This window comes from Cryptomeria japonica, chromosome 9 (assembly GCF_030272615.1).
Source record: "Cryptomeria japonica chromosome 9, Sugi_1.0, whole genome shotgun sequence".
Classification (NCBI taxonomy): Eukaryota; Viridiplantae; Streptophyta; class Pinopsida; order Cupressales; family Cupressaceae; genus Cryptomeria; species Cryptomeria japonica.
In genome coordinates this window covers 434456543-434479707 of record NC_081413.1, presented here as the reverse complement: position 1 = coordinate 434479707, position 23165 = coordinate 434456543, and the positions used below count along the sequence as shown (strand labels likewise).

The window sequence follows — 23165 nt, the reverse complement described above, 5'->3', positions numbered from 1 at the left end:
TTCACCCTCTTTTAAACCGCCGTTGCTGTGCTCCTTCAGGCCTACAGACTGTAATGTCCCGAGCCCGTACAGAGGTTATCTGCCAGACGATGGAGTGAACCCGTACGGTGGCTCAGCCGTACGGCGACTGGGGTCACCCGAAGCTTGGTGTCGTACGGTGATTGGTCTCCCGTACAGTGGTTGGGAAGGTCGTATGGTGGATGAATACCCGTCGAGTTCTGCCCTAGACCAATGACCTCTTTCGATGGTGGTGCACTGCACAGGGCCTCACCGCACGGTGGTGCACCGTACGGGGTCCCACCGCACGGTGGTGCACCGTACGGGGTCCCACCGCACGGGACCTCACCGTACGGTGTCCCTCGACCATGGTGGTTCCACCGCACAGTGGTCTCCCGTGGTGGTTCCGCTGTGGCCATCGATTTTTTTTTTTTTTTTGGTACTTTTCAATTTTCTAATCCAATTGTCTAGAGAGTCTTCGGCGCGGGTCCCGTGTCTCTGGGATCGCCCTTCATCCTTCTCGGTTTGCCTCGCCCGAGAGTCTCCCGCTTTGGTCCCGTGCCTCTCGAGTTGCCTGCCTGGCCTCTTGAGTCCCCTTCCATCCTCTCGGGTCCCCCTTCAGACTCTCGGTTGTCCTTTCAGCCGCTCGGGTCCCCTGTGCGCTTCTTGTGGTAGGGTTTCCATTTGGACCCGTTGATGGCAAGTCTATTTTCATGGCCATCCGAAGTCCTGGAACCATAAATTCTATAGGAACCACGGTCTCCTTCCCGTACATAAGAAGAAGAAGAAGAATAAAGATTTTGAAGGTTGCGGCCTTCCACACAAGGTTCCAATCGTTGCTGACACGAATGATCTTGGGATTATCTACGTCACCGAGGTTTGGGGCGTCTCCCTTCCAATATTCTTTGTATTTCGGCAAGTACACCTCCTCTGTTACTTGCTCTGGTTCCTCTACTTCGAGCCTGTAGCTCTGGAACATTTCGTAATCCTCCATCTGCCAGTGGAAGAGCCCGTTCAATGACCCTGTCTCATCCTCGGAGCACTCTCCTAGTTTGAGAATCCCTTCGTCGTTGGGCTCCTTGCAGCCCCGTCCTTCGTCCCTCAGGTCGCCTTCTCCTTCACCCTCCGATTCTGAAGATGATGCCAGTTCCTCACTAACCAACTGCGTCCCAAGGTCTATGATAAACTTCCTTACTCCATTCTCCATAGACAGAGTGTTCTTCTTCCAGTTGTGGGTGGCCTTGGCTGCCACCAGCCACCCTCTCCCTAAGATCGCATCATACCCTTTTTTCTTTAGTGGGATTACCACGAAGTCTAGTATGAAGGGTTGCGTCCCGATGGGTTTGATTCCATGTTGATCTGCTCCCAGCAGATTGAATGTAGATGGCCACAGTGTCGGCTTCCCTAGCTTCCGCCAGGTTTCTTCCGGAAGAACATTCACTCTTGATCCACCATCGACGATGGTATCGGTTAGAATGGTGCCAAGGATACCCATCTCCACAATGGCCGGGTTCTTTCCAGTGTTAACTGCCAGCAGCATGGGGTCTATTGCAGACCCCCCAGGAACATCTGTGCGGTGGTTGGTATTGGTGCGTGGTTGGGAGAGATTATTCAGCAACGCCATTCGTAATTTAGGCATCGTCTGGAGGAGTTCGTGTACCTTCACAGGCACCTCCAGATTTAAAATTTGATTTAGTATAGCCTCCTCCGCCTCCGGTCGGCTGGAAGTACTCGCCGTACCCTTCGCCTTCGCCCCCTCTCGTATCTCTTTCTCGATTTCTTTCCGTGCTTCCTGTACCCTTCGCTTCTCCATCTCCGGGTCTGGGCACATTGCTTGTCTGGCTTGGGCGCGGGTTACGGCCAACACTTCCTCTTCTTTGGTTTCCTTGATATTGAGCAAGTTGACGCCGGACTTCGGGCAGGTGGCGTCTTCGTGGTCTCCTGGTCTGTACCATTTGCACAGATATTGTGTGGCCTCTCCCTTCGGGCAGTCTTGGGCGAAGTGCCCCCACTGGCTTCACGCTCTGCATTGTATCATCGGTCGGCCTTTGGAGTCGTATTGGATCTGGCTCCTTGTATTGTTATTGTTGTTTTGTCCTCCCCACCGGTTATCTCGGTAGCCTCCCGATGTTGCATTGTTGTTCGCCTGGGAGTTGGTACCGCCCAATGTAGTTGGTTGTTCCTACGTAAGCAATACTTGTTGGTTTCGTGCTAAGTTACCGGTTCGAGTATGGATTTGCGGATTTGGAAAAAAAAATAAAAATCTTGGGTACGGGTACGAGTACGGGTTCGTCCGTACATTTATATATATATATTTTAATTATATATATATACCCATATACTATATATATGGTCAATATATACAATCCATACAAAAATAAAATATAGAATGTGACTTTCCATACATAAATGATAAATGATAAATGATAAATCCATAATTATTAATTGCCAATGCTAATAAATATTCATATATCGCAAATGTAATCAGTAAACTAATAACTAAAGTCTAATATCATATTCATAATTTGCAAAAAAGATAATATTCAAGTTTCAAGTCTTTTTTAAAAAGTCATAAAGGGGCGAATTAGAGTTTTATTATTAAAAAACTATTTTAAAAAGTCTTTTTTTATTATTTTTTATTGTTTTTTTGACCCGTGGGCCCCGTTTTTGGGAAACCACGGGCCTGGGTTCACGCGGGTCCTCCTGGGTTCGACCTGGGTTCCACCCGGGTCCTTCCCAGGTGGCCGGGTTCCCTGGGAACCTGGCCACCTGGGAAGGACCTGAGAGGAACCCAAGGAGAAGCCGGGGAGAACCAGGACCGGGCAAGAACCAGAACCGGAACCTAGGCCAAAAGGGGAAGAACTGGTAACTTAGGTTTCGTGTTTTCATGTTGTATGGGCACTCCTTGATGGAGTGTCCCATCACTTGGCAAATCTCACAAAAGGCCTTCTTTGGACAAGTACCCTTGGTATGTCCTTCCTCTTTGCACTCCGTGCACCATACATCCCCTTCGGTCCGACCCGTGCTTCTCATTGCTTTAAATTCTCTCCTCATTCGCTCCATGTCTTTCTGGAGCGCTTGCACCTTTTTGCCAGACTCGCCATCGCTGTTGCTTCCCTTGGAAGAGTCATCATCCTTGGACGAGCTATCCTTCTTTTTCTTCTTGGATGTCTTGGTCTCGCTCTCGAGATCCATCGCTCTATTATATGCCTCTTCGTATAAGGTTGGTGGAACAATTTTCATCTTCTTCCGGATGGAGTGTTTCAGTCCCTCCACGAACCATCTCTTTTTCAACCCATTCGTTGGTTGACTCTCCATTTTCCCCAACAGTTCCTTGAGCCGCTGACTATAGGCTCGGACAGTCTCGTTCTTGTTCTGCTTTGTGCCATAGATTTCGGCTACTATTTCATTGTCGTCTCTGAGGAGGTGAAACTCTATCTTGAACTCCTTCAGGTTGGGCCATGTGCCGACTTTGGTCTTATCCGTATCGGAGTACCAGTTGATGGCCACTCCCCTTAAGGTTGCTAGAAATTGTGTTACCCATTTGTCCTGGTCGGTAACACCGTTCGTTGACCATATGGTTTCGCAAGTGCAGCAATGGCGGACGGGATCTTCCTTCCCGTCACCGTTGAACTTCGGCAGCTTCTGCTTACTTACCATCCCACCGCTGGGTCTCACTCCTCTGGTGCCTTGTGTGCTTGTACCTGGTGATCCTCCGTCTCTGCCTCCTGCACCTAACCCTCCACTTGTGGGTCCTCCGGAGAAGGTTGTTGACCCCGAACTGAACAAATTGCCTCCCGTACGGTCCCTTGTGCTCCCTCAGCACCGTCAGCTGTACTGTCACCTTCGGTCGTCTCCCTCTTGTTGTCCTCCAAAATGGACAAGTTCTTTAGTAGGTCTCTGGTAGTGTCGATCAGGTTTAGACTTCGCCTTGTTTGTTGTACCAACTCTTCGCGACTTCTTACCCTACAGTGGTATTCTGGCGAACTGTAGAGTTCTCCTTCGGCACCCTCCGTGACTCCTAGGTTCTCTTCGGGCAACCCTACGACAGTGTAGAGAGTGTAATTCTCTCTGTCTATCTCTGCCTCCGCAACCTCCGTGACTCCTAGGTTCCCTTCGGGCAACCCTACGACAGTGTAGAGAGTGTAATTCTCTCCATCTATCTTTGCCTTCGCAACCTCCGCGACACCTCCTGGGTTCCCTTCGAGCAACCCCTCGGCCGGTCGTCCCTCGGCAAGCTGCCTTAGCCTACGCCTTCGTTCTATTTGCTGTCTGAGATTCAATGCTCTTTGTGCCACTTCCCATTCGTCACTTTGTATCTTTTTATTTTTGTCCTTATTTAGTATATTGGGCATAAATCACTTCCGTACATAGCAAGCACACGCCATGTACACAAAAAAAAACAAAAAAGCTTTTATTATTTTCCCTTTCGGCCACAATTTATGTCAACATTGTGTCGGGATTATTACAGGGTTCAATTTCCCCTTGGCCTCATGCCATCACGCTCCGCTTCCCAGCGATGATTGTTTTCTTGGTACTGTTGGAGTACTTGTTGGCGTCGCTCCTCATGACAATCTCCTCCAGGCGAGTTTGTTGTGCCAGTGATGCTTGTGCAAGCAACCGGGGGAGGTGGTTCATCAACCGATTCACTATGGGGCTAACTTCCAGTGGGGTCCACACGACACTTGTTGGGACTTCAGCTTCCGTGGCCTCTCTTTGGACGTAGGTCTTGATGGCCACTTGAAGTAGGATTGAGAATTCCCTCGTTGCAGTGTCTTCTCCGTCGTAGAGCTCCGTTTGCGCGTCGTCGGCCTCTAGGTTAATCTCATCGACAGTTAGGCCCATCGTGTTCGTACGCCATCCGCTCCTTCCTTTCCCGAGTATGTCTAGGCAACGACGCCAAATGTTTGCCACATACGGGTAAACGATTAAACACAGGAAGTAAATGCACAGAACATAAGGGAAATATATTAAATAACCAGTCTCTGTATTAATTCAGCAGTCCATGTACATCAAGTGCTTATAACATTACACCCAAATACCACTATCATGATGCCACTAAGAAGGAAAGGTATGCAATATATAATAGCCGAAGGGGTGCGACCAACCGTCGCGTCCAACTGCCCTTCGGGATGACTAACTGACTGCCGTAACTCATAATTATCGACGACAACATAACATAATACGACAACATGACATAATGATTATTCCCGGCAACAATCTGTTTGCCATACCTCTAAGCCTAGACAATAGTGTAGTAGCCCGAGATCTGTCATATCGAATGCCTTCTTGAGATCATTCTTGGTTGCTTCAACCATTGCTTCTGAGCTACATGTGATAACCAAGTCATCAACATAAACATTAATGATTAGAATATCCCCTCCTTGATCTTTGAGGTAGAGATTTGGATCATATGGATTCCTAGTGAACCCATGTTTAAGCAAACGCTCATCAATTTTGATATACCAGGTTCTTGGGGCCTGTTTGAGACCATATAGGGATTTGACAAGTTTGTACACCTTTTCTTCTTTACCAGGTGCAACATATCCCTCTGGTTGGGTCATATAGACCTCTTCCTTAAGGTCTCCATTAAGAAAGACATTTTTTACATCCATTTGGTATAATTTCCATCCAAATTGGGCAGCTAAAGCAAAAATCATTCTAATGGTTTTTATCTTTGCAGTGGGAGCAAATGTTTCCTCATAGTCTATCCTGTTTTTTTGGGCATAACCCTTGGCTACAAGTCTAGCCTTATGCTTATCTATACTACCATCTGCTTTATACTTAGTTTTAAAAATCCATTTACAACCAATTGCTTTCTTACCAGGTGGTAGATCAATAAGCTCCCAAGTGTTGTTTTTCATCAGAGATTGATACTCTGCATCCATAGCCTCTTTCCAAGGCTTTGATTCAAGTGCCTCCTGAACAGTAGATGGCTCAAAATTTTCAATAACTGAAGTCATCAGTGCAAAATTTACCTCATTATGAGCCATGCTGCGAGTCCTCGAACCTGAAGTTGAAGTGTTTGGAACTCCATATAGCTTTGCATCTCGAATGGTACTAGTATACCATTTTGGCAATGGTTTTGTTACATTGATGGGTGGTGATTGACTATCAACATTCCCATCACTTTTACCATCCATATTGAATATAGGAGCACTATCTCCAGTAGGTGAAGATGTAGGAGGATAACTTATATCAGTCTTCTCATCAAAGATTACATCCCTACTAATATATATCTTCTTTGTTTTAGGGTCCATAAGGCGATACGCCTTAGAGTCACTACTATAGCCAAGAAGTATACATTTCATGGATTTTTAATCAGGCTTCTTTGCCGCTTGTTTAGGAATGTGCATGTAGGCAGTGCATCCAAAAACACAAAGATGTGTGATAGAAGGCTTCGCCCCTGTCCATGCTTCTTTTGGAGTGATGCGATCAAGGGCTTGGTTGGAGCACGATTCAGAAGATAAACTGCAGCGTGTACAACTTTAGCCCAATATGCACGCTCTAGTTGTGAATCCTTCAACTTACTGTGGACCATCTCCACGATGATGCGATTTCTCTGTTCTGCAACACCATTTGTTGGGTGTGTATGCTGTAGTCAGTTGACGTCGAATGTCGTTTTCCTTCAGATATGTGGAGAATTCGGTGCCGGTGTATTCCCCCCCTCGATCTAAGCGGAGGACACGAATACAGTGATTCGTATCTTTCTCCACTTGAGTACGAAACTCTTTGAAATAGGAAAGAGCTTCATCTATATTCTGCAAACAAAATGCCCACATTTTCCTTTTATGATCATCAACAAAAAGTTGAAAGTACTTGTATGATTGTATCCATTGTGACTAGGTGGCATGGGACCGCACAGATCGGTATGCACCAACTACAAAGGTTGGCTTGCATGATGCTCTGTGTTGTTTTCCAGCAATACAACTAGAACAAATTGCATTGGATTTTTCAAGGGATGGAAGCCCTTTGACCATGTTATTTTTACAAAGTTTGAGCAAGTAACTAGTGCTCAAGTGACCAAATCTACAATGCCAAAGCATTGAAAGATCATTTTCCTTAGTCACTAAGGCTTGATGATTTGCTACTGTATCAAGCCTAAAGATCAAATTTCTTCTGCTCATCAAAGTCTGTTTTATGTCGTGTTGTGTCCCCACTCACAACATCCCAAACTTCCTCAAACTCAAGCTGAGTTTTGAGTTTGGTCTTCCAGGAGGAATATTATTTCCATGCAAAAGTTGAGAGTTTGGAAGAAGGAATTTTGGAGAATTGCTAGCCATTGTCTTTTTTCTTTTTGGTATTATTTTTCCTCGCTTAGGTTAAAACCATGCCAGAAAAAAACGCCTTAAGGAAAAGCACATTTAGTCATTATTCTAGACAAAAAATTCATCTCCCCTCAAATTTTTGCTGGAAAAGTTTTTTTTCTTTTTCTCTTTTCTCTCAAATTATCATGAAAGAGAGAAAGTCATAGTTTAACATCATTCACTCTAAAAACGAATTTCAATTCCTACTTCTCACAACTCCCTAACAATCATAATAAAAAATGGTGCTCTAAAAATAAAATAAAACTGGGAATGACGGGAAAGATGAAACAAGATCCAACCTCCTATACTAGAACCAGCTCAGGTGCAAAACTATGGTTGTAGCTCCAAATGGCGATATCATTATCAAAATTGTGACTGATGATGATGGCATATAGATTGCGATCTCCCACATGCTGCTCCACATTGCAGATCACGACGTATACAAGTGGTCTCGACCCTTTTCTCCATTTGAAATGCCCGAATCTGCAAATACAATCAAACATAGCCCACCACTGATGCACAGGGCTGATGAACGTTGAATGCCTCGAGGTGCCATACTAGCTTACATGAGAGGGGTACTCCAAATGCCAAAATGAACTGCTTTGGAGTTTTATGTGAATGTCGTCGATTACAAGCAAGCCGATGCAAGGTTGACTATATCAGACTCAACAACAATAATTCTGATAACCACGAATTTCTTTCCTTGCAATCTCCAATACAAAAGGAAAAATCTATCTCACGATCAGAGAGTCTCATCGGCTACTAGTATGTGATGGCGGTGAACTGTGTTGGCCACAAAACTGGCTTTGAAAGGTTCACGAGCTTCCTCTGCAAATGCTCTAGACCCGCACACACCTCATCTCACCATCACCATAGTTCGTGAATTTCAATACACCCTTGTCTAGGCCATGAATTGGAAGGTGTCGATCCAAAAGGACAATGTGACATTTGCCTCTAGAATGAAGCGTGGATAGAACAATATGCTACAAACTAGAAACCTCCAACCACGACATGCTACAAATTGCCAATAACAGCTGATCCAATCACATGAATACAAAATCCTTTCTGTAGAGATGAACTATCAGAAATCCCTTAGCTTTGATACCATATCAGCATTTGCAGAGCAACCCGATAATTAACTTTCTTAAATTCATGGTCCAAATGCCCATCAAGGCTACAAATATATAGGAAAGCATGTAACAACCGTGTGCATTTATTTAGCATTCACAGGTTTAACAAAATAACAAACGCTATCCTAAATAGGCTATCAATTAATAATAACTCTAACTACACAATAACAAACCACATACGGGTGGTCAATGATGGAATATGCCAACATAGAGTGTGGTCAAATTCTACATAATATAAAACCACCTTGATATTTTGTTGCTTAAAGAAGTAAAAGACATTTTTCTTTAGGAAATTTTTGCTTTTGTTAGCTCAGATGGCACTTTTGGTGGGATTAGAACAATGTGGAATCCCTAAATTCTTGATGGAGAAGTTATAAGGAAAGATTAACATTATCATGGAATATTATTTCATAACAAATCCAATAAAGATTATTGGATTCTTTCAAACTTATATGCTCCAAAATTTAGAGGCAATAAAAAATAACTGTGGAATGAGTTGCTTGTTTTCAAGAATGATTTTAAAGACCTTAAATGGATGCTAGTGGGTGATTTCAACACCCCTCTTCTTCCCTTAGACAAAGCTGGTGGTAGTGAGGACTTTATGGATAGTATGACATACCTTGCTGAGTTTATGGTTAATGGTAGATTAATGGGCATTGTACTAATGGGACCTCCTTTCACATAGTCTAATAGTGGTTCTGACCTGTTGATGAGGAAGTTTGCACTTTCGAACTACGTAAAATAAAATACACTGAATGTATCCTATCCTCGCTTGAATAAGGAAATCTCATATGCTATGGATCTGATCAAATGAGATCACCTCAAGATTCCAAATGTCAGGTCTCGACTGTACTTAGGACAACTCAACGATAATGTGATTTTGCTGGTAATCACAAGGGGACTTATGTATTTGTTTCTAGAATAGATTTTCTGGAACGTTTGCCCTTTTAATTTACTCTGAAACCCTGCTGTAACATTCTGGGATAAAAATGCAGCTGATAATATGAATTTGTTTGGAGACCCTAGCCGCCATTATGCTAAAAACATGAATTAAGAACTTGCAATAAACTCCATAGTGATTCTTGAGTGAAACCACCTCACAATGGTGCGTGGGTTTTTGTCCAACACCAAGAAATTCAAAGGTTTTTGTCCTTAGAACAATCCAGTCACTGATTTTCAGCAACAATGGAGAAATAGCTTCAATGAAATAATCTCACAACATGCTCTTGAAGGAAGACAAGGTTTGTTTACAAGTACTCCTCAAACTCCAAATCAATCTCCATGCTCAATGTGGGATAAATCCTCCTTTACTTTTAATTCCTCATGAAGTTGGCCATCTAGAATCTTCTAATAAATCATTAATAATATAATTTTATATTTGCACTTTGTCATTTAATTTCCTCCTTGGCTAGGCGCTCAATAATTAATTAAAACATGGCCCCATTTTAATGATGAGTATGACCCTTTCTTTTCTTTATGAAATAATAATAACTTATAATATAACATTAAATGGCCTCATAATAAAATTTATTAATAAAGTTATCACTTTATTAATAATCAAATAAGTGTAACACCATGATTAATCAATATTTCTTCATTCTGTCTGCACGGAGTTGACTATTTTGTCCTCTGTCCAACACACTTACTTACTAAAAATAGAAAGGGTTCCTCTCAATCGCTTCATGACTTACTATAAATAGTAAGTATATGAAACTGAGCCCAAACGAAGTCCAATTTGAACCAAACGAATAGCAGTCCTGAACACTTCTGACCTCCAGAATGGGAATAAGCCTTCTGCACTGCCAACTGGAACCCTCTAACCGTCAGTCTTAGACTACGAGGGCTAGTAATACATTAATCCAATCATAAACCATATCATCTGAAAAAGGGGACATTACACCATAGTTGGGAGAAAGGCTGTGTATGTGGAGTGAGTTGGAAAAGGTTGCCAGGAACCTGCCACTCTCGGAAGACGAAGTAAGTGGGGATCTCATTGACCAGGCAAGTAACCAAACTGTACACTTTGCTTCAAGCGAAGACTTCGAATTTATTGATACTACCAGTACCAACAGACCATCCATATAGTTAGTACGGAATGAAGGGGAAGAAAGGAACCTCTAGGCCGAAGTAGCTGAACTTTTTGAAACAAACTTGCACTGTATTGAGAACATGTCCTTCACAAAGGAACTGTGAATAGGGGGATTTGAGCTGAAGACTCTAAGGAGGAGAGAGTATAGAAACGAAGAAGGTGACCAAGGTGTAGAAGACACAAAAGGTGGACGTGTAGAGAGCTTGTGCGTGGTCACGAGTGTAAGAGAGGCGCAAGAATGTGGACAAGAGCAAGACGGTGCAATTTAGTCGGATACACACGACACCTTCTGAGTGAAAACAATGGACACCTAGGAGAAGCAAAAACTCCCTAATTCACAAGGGACAGATCAAAGGATCCTGTATGCCATTGCAAGACTTGTATAACAATATGGGAGGTGAATGGTCAGGATGACTACGATTACTGCCTGAAGGCATTTCCCACCACCTTATGGGGAATCGTCATCGACTGGTATACTAACCTAGCAGTTGAGCACAAGGCGGGATGGACTAAACTAAAGAAGGTATTTCAAGAGGAATTTAAATTGTTGAGAGATGACAATGAAATTGTTGCCAAAATTTACAACACTAGACAAGGGAAGAACAAGAATGTATGGGCATACAATCATAGGCTCAAAGAACTGTTAAGCAAGATACAAAATGAATTGGCCAACGGGTTGAAAAAATGGTGGTTCGTCGAAGGGTTGATCCCCTCCCTTAGGAGAAAGATGAAGGTGGTGCCCCCATCCTCGTATTGTGAGGCCTACAATCGAGCCATGGACATTGAGGGGGAAAAAGAAGATAAGTGATAACGATAGTACAAATGAGAGCAACGATGGAGAATCCAAGACAATGTAGGCCCTGCAGAGGGATATGTTGTGGATGATGGAGCTAATGGCGGAGACAGATGACGGTAAGGATGGTAAAGTGTTGTGGTGTGTTGACTGCAAAGTAGGTCATAGAAAGGCTACTTGCCTGAAGAAGTCATTCAACAACATCTATTAGGTATTGGGACATTTCATCAAGGAATGCCTGTACAATATGAAAACGAGAAGTACACATGTGCTCTTTGCCCAAGGGGAACAAACAACCCCTCCGGCCACACCTCCAAAACCACCTGCCAACTTTAATGCATCTCTTGGAGGGTATCAAAATAACAAGGGAATAACAATAATAGCAATAACAACACCCCACGAAGGAGAATATAGTATGATGCGAAGGATAGACCCATGTTCCAGTGCCAGAGTTGCAATGAATGAGGTCACTTCGCGCAGGATTACCAGAGTGGCCAAAGTAACAATGCGGGCTTGCTATGCCAATGGTGTGGACCCAAAAACCATGAAGACACTGACTGCTCAAAACAGAAAGGGGTGAACATGTTGGACGTAAAAGAACTAGATGAAGAAGTACTGATGATCACTAGATTCTCGACTAAGAAGGCAGTATATGTTGACCCTTGTACGGAGAAGAAAAGACTTCGGGAAGCTAAGGCTGATGTTGAACAGGCGATGGTGGAGCGAAGGGTTTTGAATGAGACCGCCAATACTCCATTGTGGTCGGAGTTAGAGAAAACTATCATGAGATAGGTGTTGCAGGTCACTGTACTCGTACGAGTATTCGATCTTTTGCAAACCATGCCACAATTAAAGATGGCCATTACCAATGTAATCAATGATAATGCAGTCGGCCAGGAGCATGACAAGCCAATGGAGAAGCCAATAGGTAGCCCGGTCACTGATCCGATGTTGTTGACGATGGGCATTAGAAGGAAGCCTTCCATTGTCGAGATGGAGATAATGGGATGTCAGTTAACAAACACCATTGCCGATGGAGGCTCTAGCGTGAATGTACTATTGTGGGAGACATGGAAGGGGTATGGCAGGCCAACACTCTGGCCACCAATCTTCCATCTGGTAGGTGCTGACCAACATGACATCAAACCACTTGGGACGCTCATGGCACAAAATGTCACCATTGGCACTCAACATTTCTTTCTATACTTTGTTGTCATCCTGCTAGAGAAGAAGGTGTACGATGCCCTCCTAAGAAGGGGTTGGCTGATTTCAATGAAGGCGAACCACAATTGGAAGAAGAATACACTCTCCATCAAGAGTGACTAGAGGAAGTAGGCCATTGGCTTGCGAAGCCAGTTAGTAAGCCAGGAGTTGGCATTAGACTCAGAGTTTGAAGGCAGAGATTTCGGGATGGAGGAAGGCAATGGAGCCCAACGACGAAGGGGTGCTAGAACTTGAAAGCTGCTCAAAGGACGAGACAAGTTCTCTCAACAAATTGTTTCATTGGTAGATGGATTATGAAGTTTTCCACGACAAGTGCAACATGTTGCAAATCAGAGAGATTGAAGAAGCTGGTACGGAGAATACCACCTTCCCCCGAAATATGAAGAGAACAACGAGGGAGTGGCGAGAGTAGATGATATGCCCGCCCATCGGTTTGAGAGGGATAAAATGATAAAGTATGAGGAACCGAACATAAAGAAGGTCAACCTGTGGGAAGAGGACAACCTGAAGGTGATACTGATAGGGGACGACTGGAATCTCGTACTCAAGACAACAACATTCAGAACCTTCATGGATTAAAAAGATGTCTTCACTTGGTCATACAAGGAAGGGTGTGGTCTGTATGGTACAAGGAAGAGCTATCCATACAAAACAGGGAGTGGTACATAGCAATCGAACAAGGAGGGTTGTATGAAAAATTTTCATCCTCTAAAAGGCAGTGTCGAGAATACCTTGCGGATGGCGGTTTGGGGAATAGGGTGCCAACAAACGAGGTGATTGTGAAGGTTATGCAAGTTGCAGAGGAAGCGCCTGTAGAGGATTTACTTGTGGTAGAGGATGTCCAAGTTGGTGACAATGTATTGTTGGGAGCATTAGGTGCAATTGGAAATTACAATGAGGATGGTGATGACGAGGCAATCCAGATTGGCCATAGTTGGAGTAACAGTGGTCGGGTCAAGTGTGCCCACACCATCGGTGGCAAGTGTGCCCACACCATCGACAGTGAGTGTGCCCACACCATCGACAGTGAGTGTGCCCACACCATCGGTGGCGAATGTGCTAGGACCATCGACACTGGTAGAGGCAGGGTTGAGTGTGCCAACACCCTCAACATTGAGACCCTTGGCAACCTCGATAGCAACACCCTCAACATCCTCGGCTGTAGCACCCTTAGTGACAGTGACCGAGGGTATGCAGAAGGAACCATCGGCCATAGAGGTGATAGTGGCTGAGAGAACCGTACCTTCGTCAAAGGTGACAACTGCTGAAGAGGTTACGAGAGGACAGCGGCCGAGAGAACCGTACCTTCGTCGAAGGTGACAATTGCTGAAGGGGTTACCGAGAGGACAATGGCCGAGAGAACCATACCTTCGTTGAAGGTGACAATTGTCGAAGGGGTCATGGGGAGGACAGTGGTCAAGAGAACCATACCTTGGTCGAAGGTGACAATTGGTGAAGGGGTTATTGAGAGGATAGTGGCTGATAGAACCGTACCTTTGTCGAAGGTGATAACTGTTGAAGGGGTTACCGAGAGGATAGTGGTTGAGAGAATCGTACCCTCGTCGAAGGGGTTACTAAGAGGATAGTCGCTGAGAGAATCGTACTTTCTTCGAAGTTGACAACTTCCAAAGGTGGAATTGGTACGACCAAAAATGGAATTGGTACAACCCAAGGTGGAATTGGTACAACCAAAGGTGAAGTTGGTATGGCCGAAGGTGGAATTGGTACAACCGAAGGTGGAATTGGTACGGCTGAAGGTGGAATTGGTACGGCTGAAGGTGAAATTGGCACATATCATGAGAGTTCCACATGGAAGGAAATGGTCAAAGTTAGTTATGGGAATTCTAGTAGAGGCAGTTATTTGACAAAGGACAAAATTGGAAAAGACAAAAGAAAGATGTCACATCATGCAACCATGGCAACAAGCAGTAGCAAAAAGAAGAAAATAAGGCTGAAGGTGTAGAAGGATGAGAGGGTGACAGTGGACACCCTAACATTTGAGAGTGTCATTGGTAGTGATTGTTGCACATGGTGGGATAGAACTGTAGATGACCACCCAATGAAAACATCGCTCAAAAGGGCAGAGGTAGACAAATTTTTTGATGCCCGTGTTTAACATACGAGATTTTGAGTTGGAACTGCGGATGATGGTGGCAGGATACGACTCATTCCAGCACAAGTCCATTGTGTAGTTCCAGGGAAATTCAGTTCTGATATCGTTGAAGCCAAAAGAGTTCACAAGGGTTCTCGGTATCCCATCCAACAATGCCAAAGTGGCCAAGCCCTCGACTAGGATGCCCACCAAGGAGAAAGACAAGTTGCTCAAACTAGTTTGCCAAAGCGACCTCTCACTGAAACAGTGGGATAGTCTATGTGTAACAACCAACATTTCTAAAATAGAAATATAATAAACTTTTCTAAACTAAGAAAATTAAATTCTTATTTTAATACATGTTTAGCTGAACTTGAAATCATAATAACATAATTGAAAGTAACTAACCATACCAACGAATGGTAACATTAACTAACTTTTTTCATTTTTTGCAACATAAAGTAGATAGAGAGAGAGTTAAGAGATTACAGATTTTTATCTCTCTGATGCCAAACTTTATCCAGAAACATAAGGAAGAAGGAGAGCATCATCAATGACTTTTTCGCCCAACCATGGACCTAAGTCCCCCTTGCCGCTTCCTACTGGAAGGGCCTGACCCTTCATGAGGAAAGAAGATATAAGATGGAACAATAGCAATGAGCCACTGAGCCTGGCATTTAGAATCTACTCTAACTGGTCATACATTGAAGGTACCTCCTAACTTGTATGACTCTCTGGCTAGTAGTGCATCTGACTCTTATGAACTGACAGACGCATGCAAACTGTTACGCTACCTTGGCCAAGGTTTTCATAATTAGCACGTTGAGTGCTGTCCATGTTCACTACCCTTGGCTTACAAAGAAAGGATGCATACTTGCATCAACACATGGGTCCAACTGACCATCAAAAGGCTCTACCAGATAGGTAATGTAAAAACTAGCTCAAGAGATACTTCCCTATACTCTCCTAGGTAACAACTGACTTATGCATTCAAGCATGGATTCTTATCAGGTTATAGTCCAAACAAGATGTTTTACATTGATCACGTTGGCTTACTACCAATCCTTCGAGCTATAGAACAGATTTAACACAGAATCACGAAGTCTGGTCTTATGCAATAAGACCGACGAAACAACATATTTAAAAGAACATGGTCTGATTTGTTCTATAAATGGTTACAGGTAAACAATGCAACTCTGCAAGAATATATTACTCGATCCCAGAACAGAGGATTTGAACTCAACATTAATAATCAATTTAACCACAAGAGGAACACATCCATTCTATTTCATGGTTGGGACGGAGTTGCAGAGTTTCCTCTAGCCATACTATGACTTAGTATGCTGAAGGAAGTCTGCAACTGATCCACCTTTCGATGGATTAACAATACATGTACAAACAAAATACTGATTGCAGATTATACATCAACTATACGTATCCAATTGTATCTTTCAGAATCAAACAATCATGAATGATTAAAACTTGTTACAGAACTGCATTAAAAACAAAGCAGAGTAACAACTCTTGCCTTGAAATGACAGAGAGAAATCTACCTCAAGACTTCCACAATTCAAGACAGCCACCTCGGCTTCTCTCCCCAATTGACAACTATACACGCAATATTATATTCATAGCACACTAAGACCCTAGCCATGATATCTTTAGTGTGGGGGCATGACCTTTAAACTTAATCCTGGCTGATAAAGGATTAATAAACATAAATGCTTTGTAATTTTAGCAAACTCTAGATGGCCATGTCAAAATAATAAACGAAACATACATTGAAAGGGTGTAAGGTGTTTGAAAAATATTAACTAAAATGTACCTGGGGCATAGGAGACGGCTAGCTGTTCACAGATGGAGGATGTTTGGATGCCCCTAATGGACTGAGGCATCCTCTAAACAAAATGTGCATACCAGTGATGTTCCAATTCTTTTTTCAAAATAGGGGTCAGGGTGGGAAGTTTTCTTCCCATCCTTGCATCCTTGAAATGCCCCCTATGAGGTACGGGGTCATATTTGGCAGGGTATGCGTCCGCAGGGAGCACTGATTCAGGTAACTATGCAAAACAGTCAAGGGTGAAGGAATCCAAACTGTGATAGGCTCATTATTAATTCCACTATGATGCCATCACAGACTCAATTATGTTTGATAAGTCCAACATGGAGGAGTATTATGGGGGCAATTTGCACTTGTGTATGACTAGGCAACTTGTCATTGTGTGATTATCAGTGCATAATGTTATGATTCTGTGATCACTAGGAGGTTGCATGGAATCTTTTCTAGTATTGTATTATAATTATTGAAATACCTGATCTTTGGTCATGACAGTTTGCTTGGTTTCCACACCAAGTGTCTATGGTCTGCTTGGAGCCCCTACAATAGCTGTTGATTGAAAAATACCTTCTTCACCTTACTGAATTATTGGTACAGTGTTTATGATAATCTTTGTTGAAGCCATAATCTAGCCAACCTAATGCTAGGGGATTGGTGATAAATGTAAAATGGTGCCTCACCACAAGGGTTGGATTCATACCTTCTTGCCCCTTGAAAATTTCAGTGGGTTTCTTTATCACTTGAATGATATATTCATCTATTTACAAATTATAATTGTGCACATTTTCTTATGTCCAGAGACAGGGAGATCAATCTGTAACATTTCCCAAACCACGGGCACAGTTAGTAGATGTCTTGTCTTAATTTTGATATGCCTGAAACTTAAAACTTCATTAGTTTGTGGTATCCCCATCCTAGGTATGTGTACCTGTGCAGAGTGAAACTCTGATTACTTCTAACAGTCTAGTTCCACTTGAGATAATTTACTAGATAGTTTTCCATCCCTATTTCTGAACAGGACTGTTATGAGGAAATTTCTATGTTCACTATACACCGCAGCATTAGCCATAAGCAGTGGAATAGATAACATGCATCAAATGAAAATATTTCTTTTGCAGCACAATACAACATTAGTTAGCCTATATATTGACGATGCTAAATTGCTAATTGCAGGTGATGCTGAGTGAGGGCCTGCAAGGACTTTACAAAGGGTGAGATTTTTCTTTTTACACAAACATATTAGGTCGTAGTTAACTCTTTCATGTAAGTATTAAGAGGGTGAAATGGATATAGAAGGCATTCTAGATTGTGTAAAACTAGTGTTCTTATGTTTTTTTTTGGTGCAACAGATCATTGTTTTAGTTTATGCCCTTTATGGTGAATTTTTTAATTTTCTGTACATGTTTGTGCAGATCACATTTTTGGAAACTGTGTTGACTTTATTGTTTTGATATTGACATTTCAAGCCATTTTTCTATCCAAATTTTAGGAAACTTGTCAAATGTGTCTATTAAGATAGTAGTGTAGAAGCAAAATGAAGCCCTGGTGGAATTAAGACTTAATTTGATCAAAACGAATAATGGAATTGAAGTAATAAATCAAGGAACTGCAATTTTTTGGTAGAAACAATTTGAGAAAAATAAAACATGAATTTAAATTTGAAATTGCTATTGAGAGTCTCATTCACCCAACTTAATTCCTTTCTCTTCCCTCAGCTATGAAGAATGCAGTTGACAGAGAGAAGCTTGAAAGTAAATACAAAAAACCTAGAGAAAAATAATAAACATAATTGTTGTTGCAATGGCTGGTTATGTAGCTTGGAAGCTGTCAAATAAAAACCTGGAGGTTGTAGAGAGGCTTAGTATGAGAAGCTTGTGCAAAAGTAATGGACTCTAGATGTATTCTTCTTGGACTTGGCAACAAAGCTTGTTGCTATAGCTATGTGTGAGAAAGATGGAGCAAGAATTTTCCCAAAAAAAGCCACCAAAAAAATCTGTGCAAATCCATTCAAAGGGATACAAATTTGGCCAGATCCACAATTAGGGTGGTTGACTAAAATATCTCTTAGTGCTATGTGCAGCTAAGGGTGAGTTCATCTCAAGTTCAAAAGCTAGAACTGGTGTAGAAATGGTGCGATCCAAGAAATTATGCCAGTTGGATTTTAATTACAAATCACCCATTTTATTGGTAAGGAATTGCTAGGGTGATTAAAAAAAAATGCCTGAATGATTGGTGAATGGAAAAGGTGATTTGACATAAAAAGGACAATTTATAACTTAAGGGAAAAAGCACTAATTTTTGGAAAGCGACAAGGCACATGGGCATAGTCAAAGGTTACCAAACATTGAAAGGAGGTAAGGGAGGGTCCTATGAGCTGACTTAGCCACTCCATCACATTTGGATAAGTTGAGAGTTGGTCATTCATGTCACGTGGGTCAGATCATCATTAGATTGCCATGTATGCTTGTATAAGTTTAGGCATTTGCAAAAAAATTCATATTGAAGCATATAGGGAAATAGTACTTTTCTTCATCTAATAGGTCAGATCCCAAAAGTACCATAGGAGTCTTGAAGAAGAAGGGAATTAAACTTGTACATTTTGTTAAAACTAAGGTGTTCTAGTCACTTGTAGATGTTGGTATGAATAAGATGTTTTACCTAAGTATTTTACCTAGTAAGTCCTATTCACATGTTAAGTTTACTTAGGTCCTAAGAATCTTTCTAGAAGTCTTAGTTATCTTGAGGAGATCTCATCTTATCTTGTCATATTTACTTCTTGTGTCCTAGGTCATTTAATATTTGTTTTTGTGAGTTGTCTCATGTCATAGGATTAAGAGTAAGACACATGCTATGATCTCTTGTCTAATCCTATGTCTTATCTTGCCTATATAAGCAAGGTACCTCTTGCATGGTAATCATCTCATCACATAATCATCTTGTAAATATTTCTTGACTGGTGGAATAACATCTTTTGTTGTTGCTTCTGTCTTGTGTGTGTGGAAGGTTATTTGGTGTTGCAGATCGTAGATATTGGTTATAGACTAAGTTACTGATTCGGGTAGGGGTATGGATACGGAATCGGGTACGAAATCAGCAATTTTTTTCCTTGGGTACAGGTACAAGTACATCCGTACACAAAATATAATAATATAATAATATATTATTTTTTTGATCAGTTAATGTTTCTTCTATTACTTCAAAAAGTTGTTACATCTTCATAGTTATTCGAGAATACGACATAAGATTTATAATAACAGCGTCTAACTCATATTACCAAGCCCCCCATCTAGTCCATGCAGAGATTAAAAAGATCAAAAAATATCAAAACAACCCCCACCCATCACCTGAGCAATGCCTATACAAAATTACATCACATATGTACGCTGTGAAAACATTGCAAAAAAACAAAAGTGTATCTGCATTAGATCACAAAGACTATCTCCTTGCCTTTCATGTAGGGTGAATTGGACTGCTCCACCTGCTCTTCGGAATCCTTATTGTCGTCATTGTCTTCAGGGGGGAAATCGGTCTACAATGTGCGATGAACCTTCCCCTTCCTCATTCCTCTCGGGCGACCACGTTTGCATCGTGATGATGAAGGCGCCCCCAGATGGGATGACTTAGCTCCAAAATCACCTCACTTCTCCACCTCCAGCTTGGGTTCTTGTTTCTCCCACATCTCCAAAAACTCCTTGATGCCATGAATTCCTCTTTGCGTCAAGGCCTTATTGCAGTTTGCACTCCAAAGGAGGTAAGGGCGCATAGGAGGTTTGAACTCACTTGCGTTTATCTAGGCACCATTTGGACACACAAATCCTGCCCCGTCCTTGGTCATCCTTAAGAAACTATCCTAGCCACCACACCATTCCTCCCGAACGCAAATTTGCACAATCCACTCCACCTTCTCCTTACTTTCCAACTCAAAACATCAAGCCACAAACATGGAGGCATTCTCAACATTTGTCCGATATTGAACTCTCCACTCAGATACTCATCTCCAAACACAATCTTCACTCTTGTCAAGAAGGTTTTCTCTTCAAACAAGAATATATTTGTCAACTTCTCATCTGAAATGGGTCCCTAGAAAGCCATCATCGGACACGAAGCATGCAGAGAGAAACTCGGTTCCATAACACTCTCTATGAAAATACCCTTCCAGCAAAAGAAAGGCAGAAAAAACAAGTCTCAAGCACACCTTAATACAAGACTTACCAAAGAATCTAAGTCTAGCAACCTTGCTATAGAAACTTGCTAAGGAAATTCCACACAAACTGCAAGGCTGCATATTCGATGGGCTTCAAATGCAATTTCGAAGGGAGGGATAGGGTGGCGGCATGTGTGAAGACTAAGACGACTTTAATTCTCTTGTACGGCCCTACATCGCATGAAGGGGAAACCACCATCTTGGCCAAGTGGAACGTGGCCAAGTTCAACCTACTTGCCCTCCCGAGAAATAGTGGAGGATATCATCGGATATGGAGAGATCCGATCAACTCCCCATACTGACAAGCTTTAAATGTTCTCCCATACTTGCCGATAAGCAAACTGACGGTCAACCCCTCGAGTACACTAACAAAAGGTTAAACAGCCCCACAATTCAAATAGTAGCCATTGGGAGTGTAATATCAATGTTGACTTCTCCAACTTGGAGATCAAAAGCTTTATTAGCAAGATTATCAGCCTCTTTGTTTCCTCTTTGTTTCCTGTAGTCCCTCCTTCCCAGGGTTTCTGGGTCTGACCCTCCTATTTTGGTTTCCTTCGTCAAGGACAAATTCCTGATGCAGGATAATGTCGTTTCAAAAATATCGGCAATCTCTTCGTGCAGATCCCGTACCGCCTCCTCTCCTTGTTCAGAATACTTTGACGGACTGCTCCGCGACTCGGCCCTGGAGTCTTCTTCACTTGACGTCGAGTGTGGGGCCTATTCGGCGAGGTCTTCCTCCACTACGCCTGGAAGTGGCAGGTTCCTGGCGACCTCCTCCAACTCCTTCCACGTACACAGTGTTTGTCTCTCCTGACTACGACTCCGACTCACACTTCGACTTCTGCTATGTTCCTTAGGGCTCCTTGAGTCAACAACTTCCCTTAGTTGTCGTCTCTGCTCGACCTGTTCTTTTATGCGGAGGTATCTCCGTACGGTTCTGTTGTGACGTTTTCACACATCGCCCCGTTGCAAATGGAGACCCCCTACTTTTTAGGCCCTTTCAATCTTTTGGCTTTGTTTTTTGGGTCTTTTTCGCAGCAGTCTCGTCAGTCTCTCTGCTTTGCAAGTGTTTGGGGGTCATATTGATTAAGTTTGCTTTTCGTTTGAGCAAATTTGGTTAAGTCTAGGACTCGTTTTGTCAATTTTAGGGTTTTTGCCTTTAGTCCTAGATTTTAGGGGTTTCAGGGTTTTGGAAAACTAAGCATACAACTGGAATCAGGACCCTTCAAGGAACCTCCTAGTAAAATTTGAGCAAATTCTGAGCACTTTCTATTTTTAGTAAGTTTCACTGCCTCCCGGATTGGTCTAATTTTGCCAAAAATCAAACCTACTATTTTTAGTAATTTCTATTTTTAGTAAGTTTCTATTTTTAATAAGTTTCTATTTTTAGTAAGTGTTTTTTTGACCTATTTTGTCCAAACCCTAACATTTTGATACACTTACTATTTGCGAAAATCTATTTTGGCAGGTTCATCCCTGAAGACGTTGAACACTGAACGTTCCTGAAGATCATTTCTAAATCCAGAAGAGTCGGAAGGCAGACAAGTTGGATAAAAAAAAATGGTTAAGTTTGGAACTCCTATTCCAGAAGAGGAAAGTATGCAAAATCATCCAAGTTTGGAAATTCACATCAGTCCACCAATGTTATCCTGATCCGAAAATGGTCTGAAATTTGACTAAGTCTGAAAATTTGAAAGATCTTCCAAAATCCAGAATTTGCATTATGATTCCTAGGGACCTGAAACCACTCTCAAACATCCTGACAATATATATGAAATATAACTTAAAGTATAAGCTTAAATGTTATATTTCATATATATCCTGATGAAGAGAATGAGGAAAAATCATGAAAATCCTTCCCCAAGTCAATTCAGCGCCCAAGTTTGGCCAAGGGCGCCAAACAAAAGAGTCCATGGAGAACGTGGAGAATGTGAAAATCCTTGCCTAGGTGGTTTTAGCGCCCATACTTCACCAAGGGCACCAAAGTGAAGTTGACATGGAAAGCATGGAAAATTGTGAATTCGACCACTTAGTGAAAAATTCCACCCTAATCCAAGGGAGGGCGCCAAAGTGGAGTGCTCAAGGAGAATGGAGAAAGTTTAGAATTCCACACCTAAAGGAGATTAGCGCCCAAGGCATGAATAAGGCACTGAAATGAGGTCCTCAAGGAATTTATAAAAATGAAGAAATCCATTGCATAGTGATTATAGCAAAGGTATCCATGGAGAGCAGGAAAGAATAAATTTCCTCCATCAAAGTCAAAATTCTATTCCAAGTCAGGAAGTTGAAATTTTTTCTAAGGCTTGGAAATGATGAATTTCACCATGAAGAGTGAATTCCATGCCTAAGTTGGAAAACTGAAAAAATTGTCTAAGGCATGAAAATCCAAGGGTCAAGGAGGAATGAACAAAAGCAGGAAATCTCCTCAGTAAAAATTTTGGAAAATCTATTTTTAGACACCAAATCTTATCAGAATTTGGAAAGTTTTGCAG

The 23165-nt window shown here is 42.2% G+C and overlaps 1 protein-coding gene across 4 annotated transcripts in view; it reads left to right on the top strand.

Moving 5' to 3' along the window:
- LOC131037955 (uncharacterized) overlaps nt 1-23165 on the top strand; it is a 141322-nt gene that overhangs the window by 108452 nt on the left and 9705 nt on the right. For all 4 annotated transcript variants that reach the window (XM_057970219.2, XM_057970221.2, XM_057970220.2 and 1 more), the window contains one exon: nt 17643-17680. In XM_057970219.2, coding sequence (XP_057826202.1) covers nt 17643-17680 — 38 coding nt within the window. The remainder of the gene's footprint in view (nt 1-17642; nt 17681-23165) is intronic.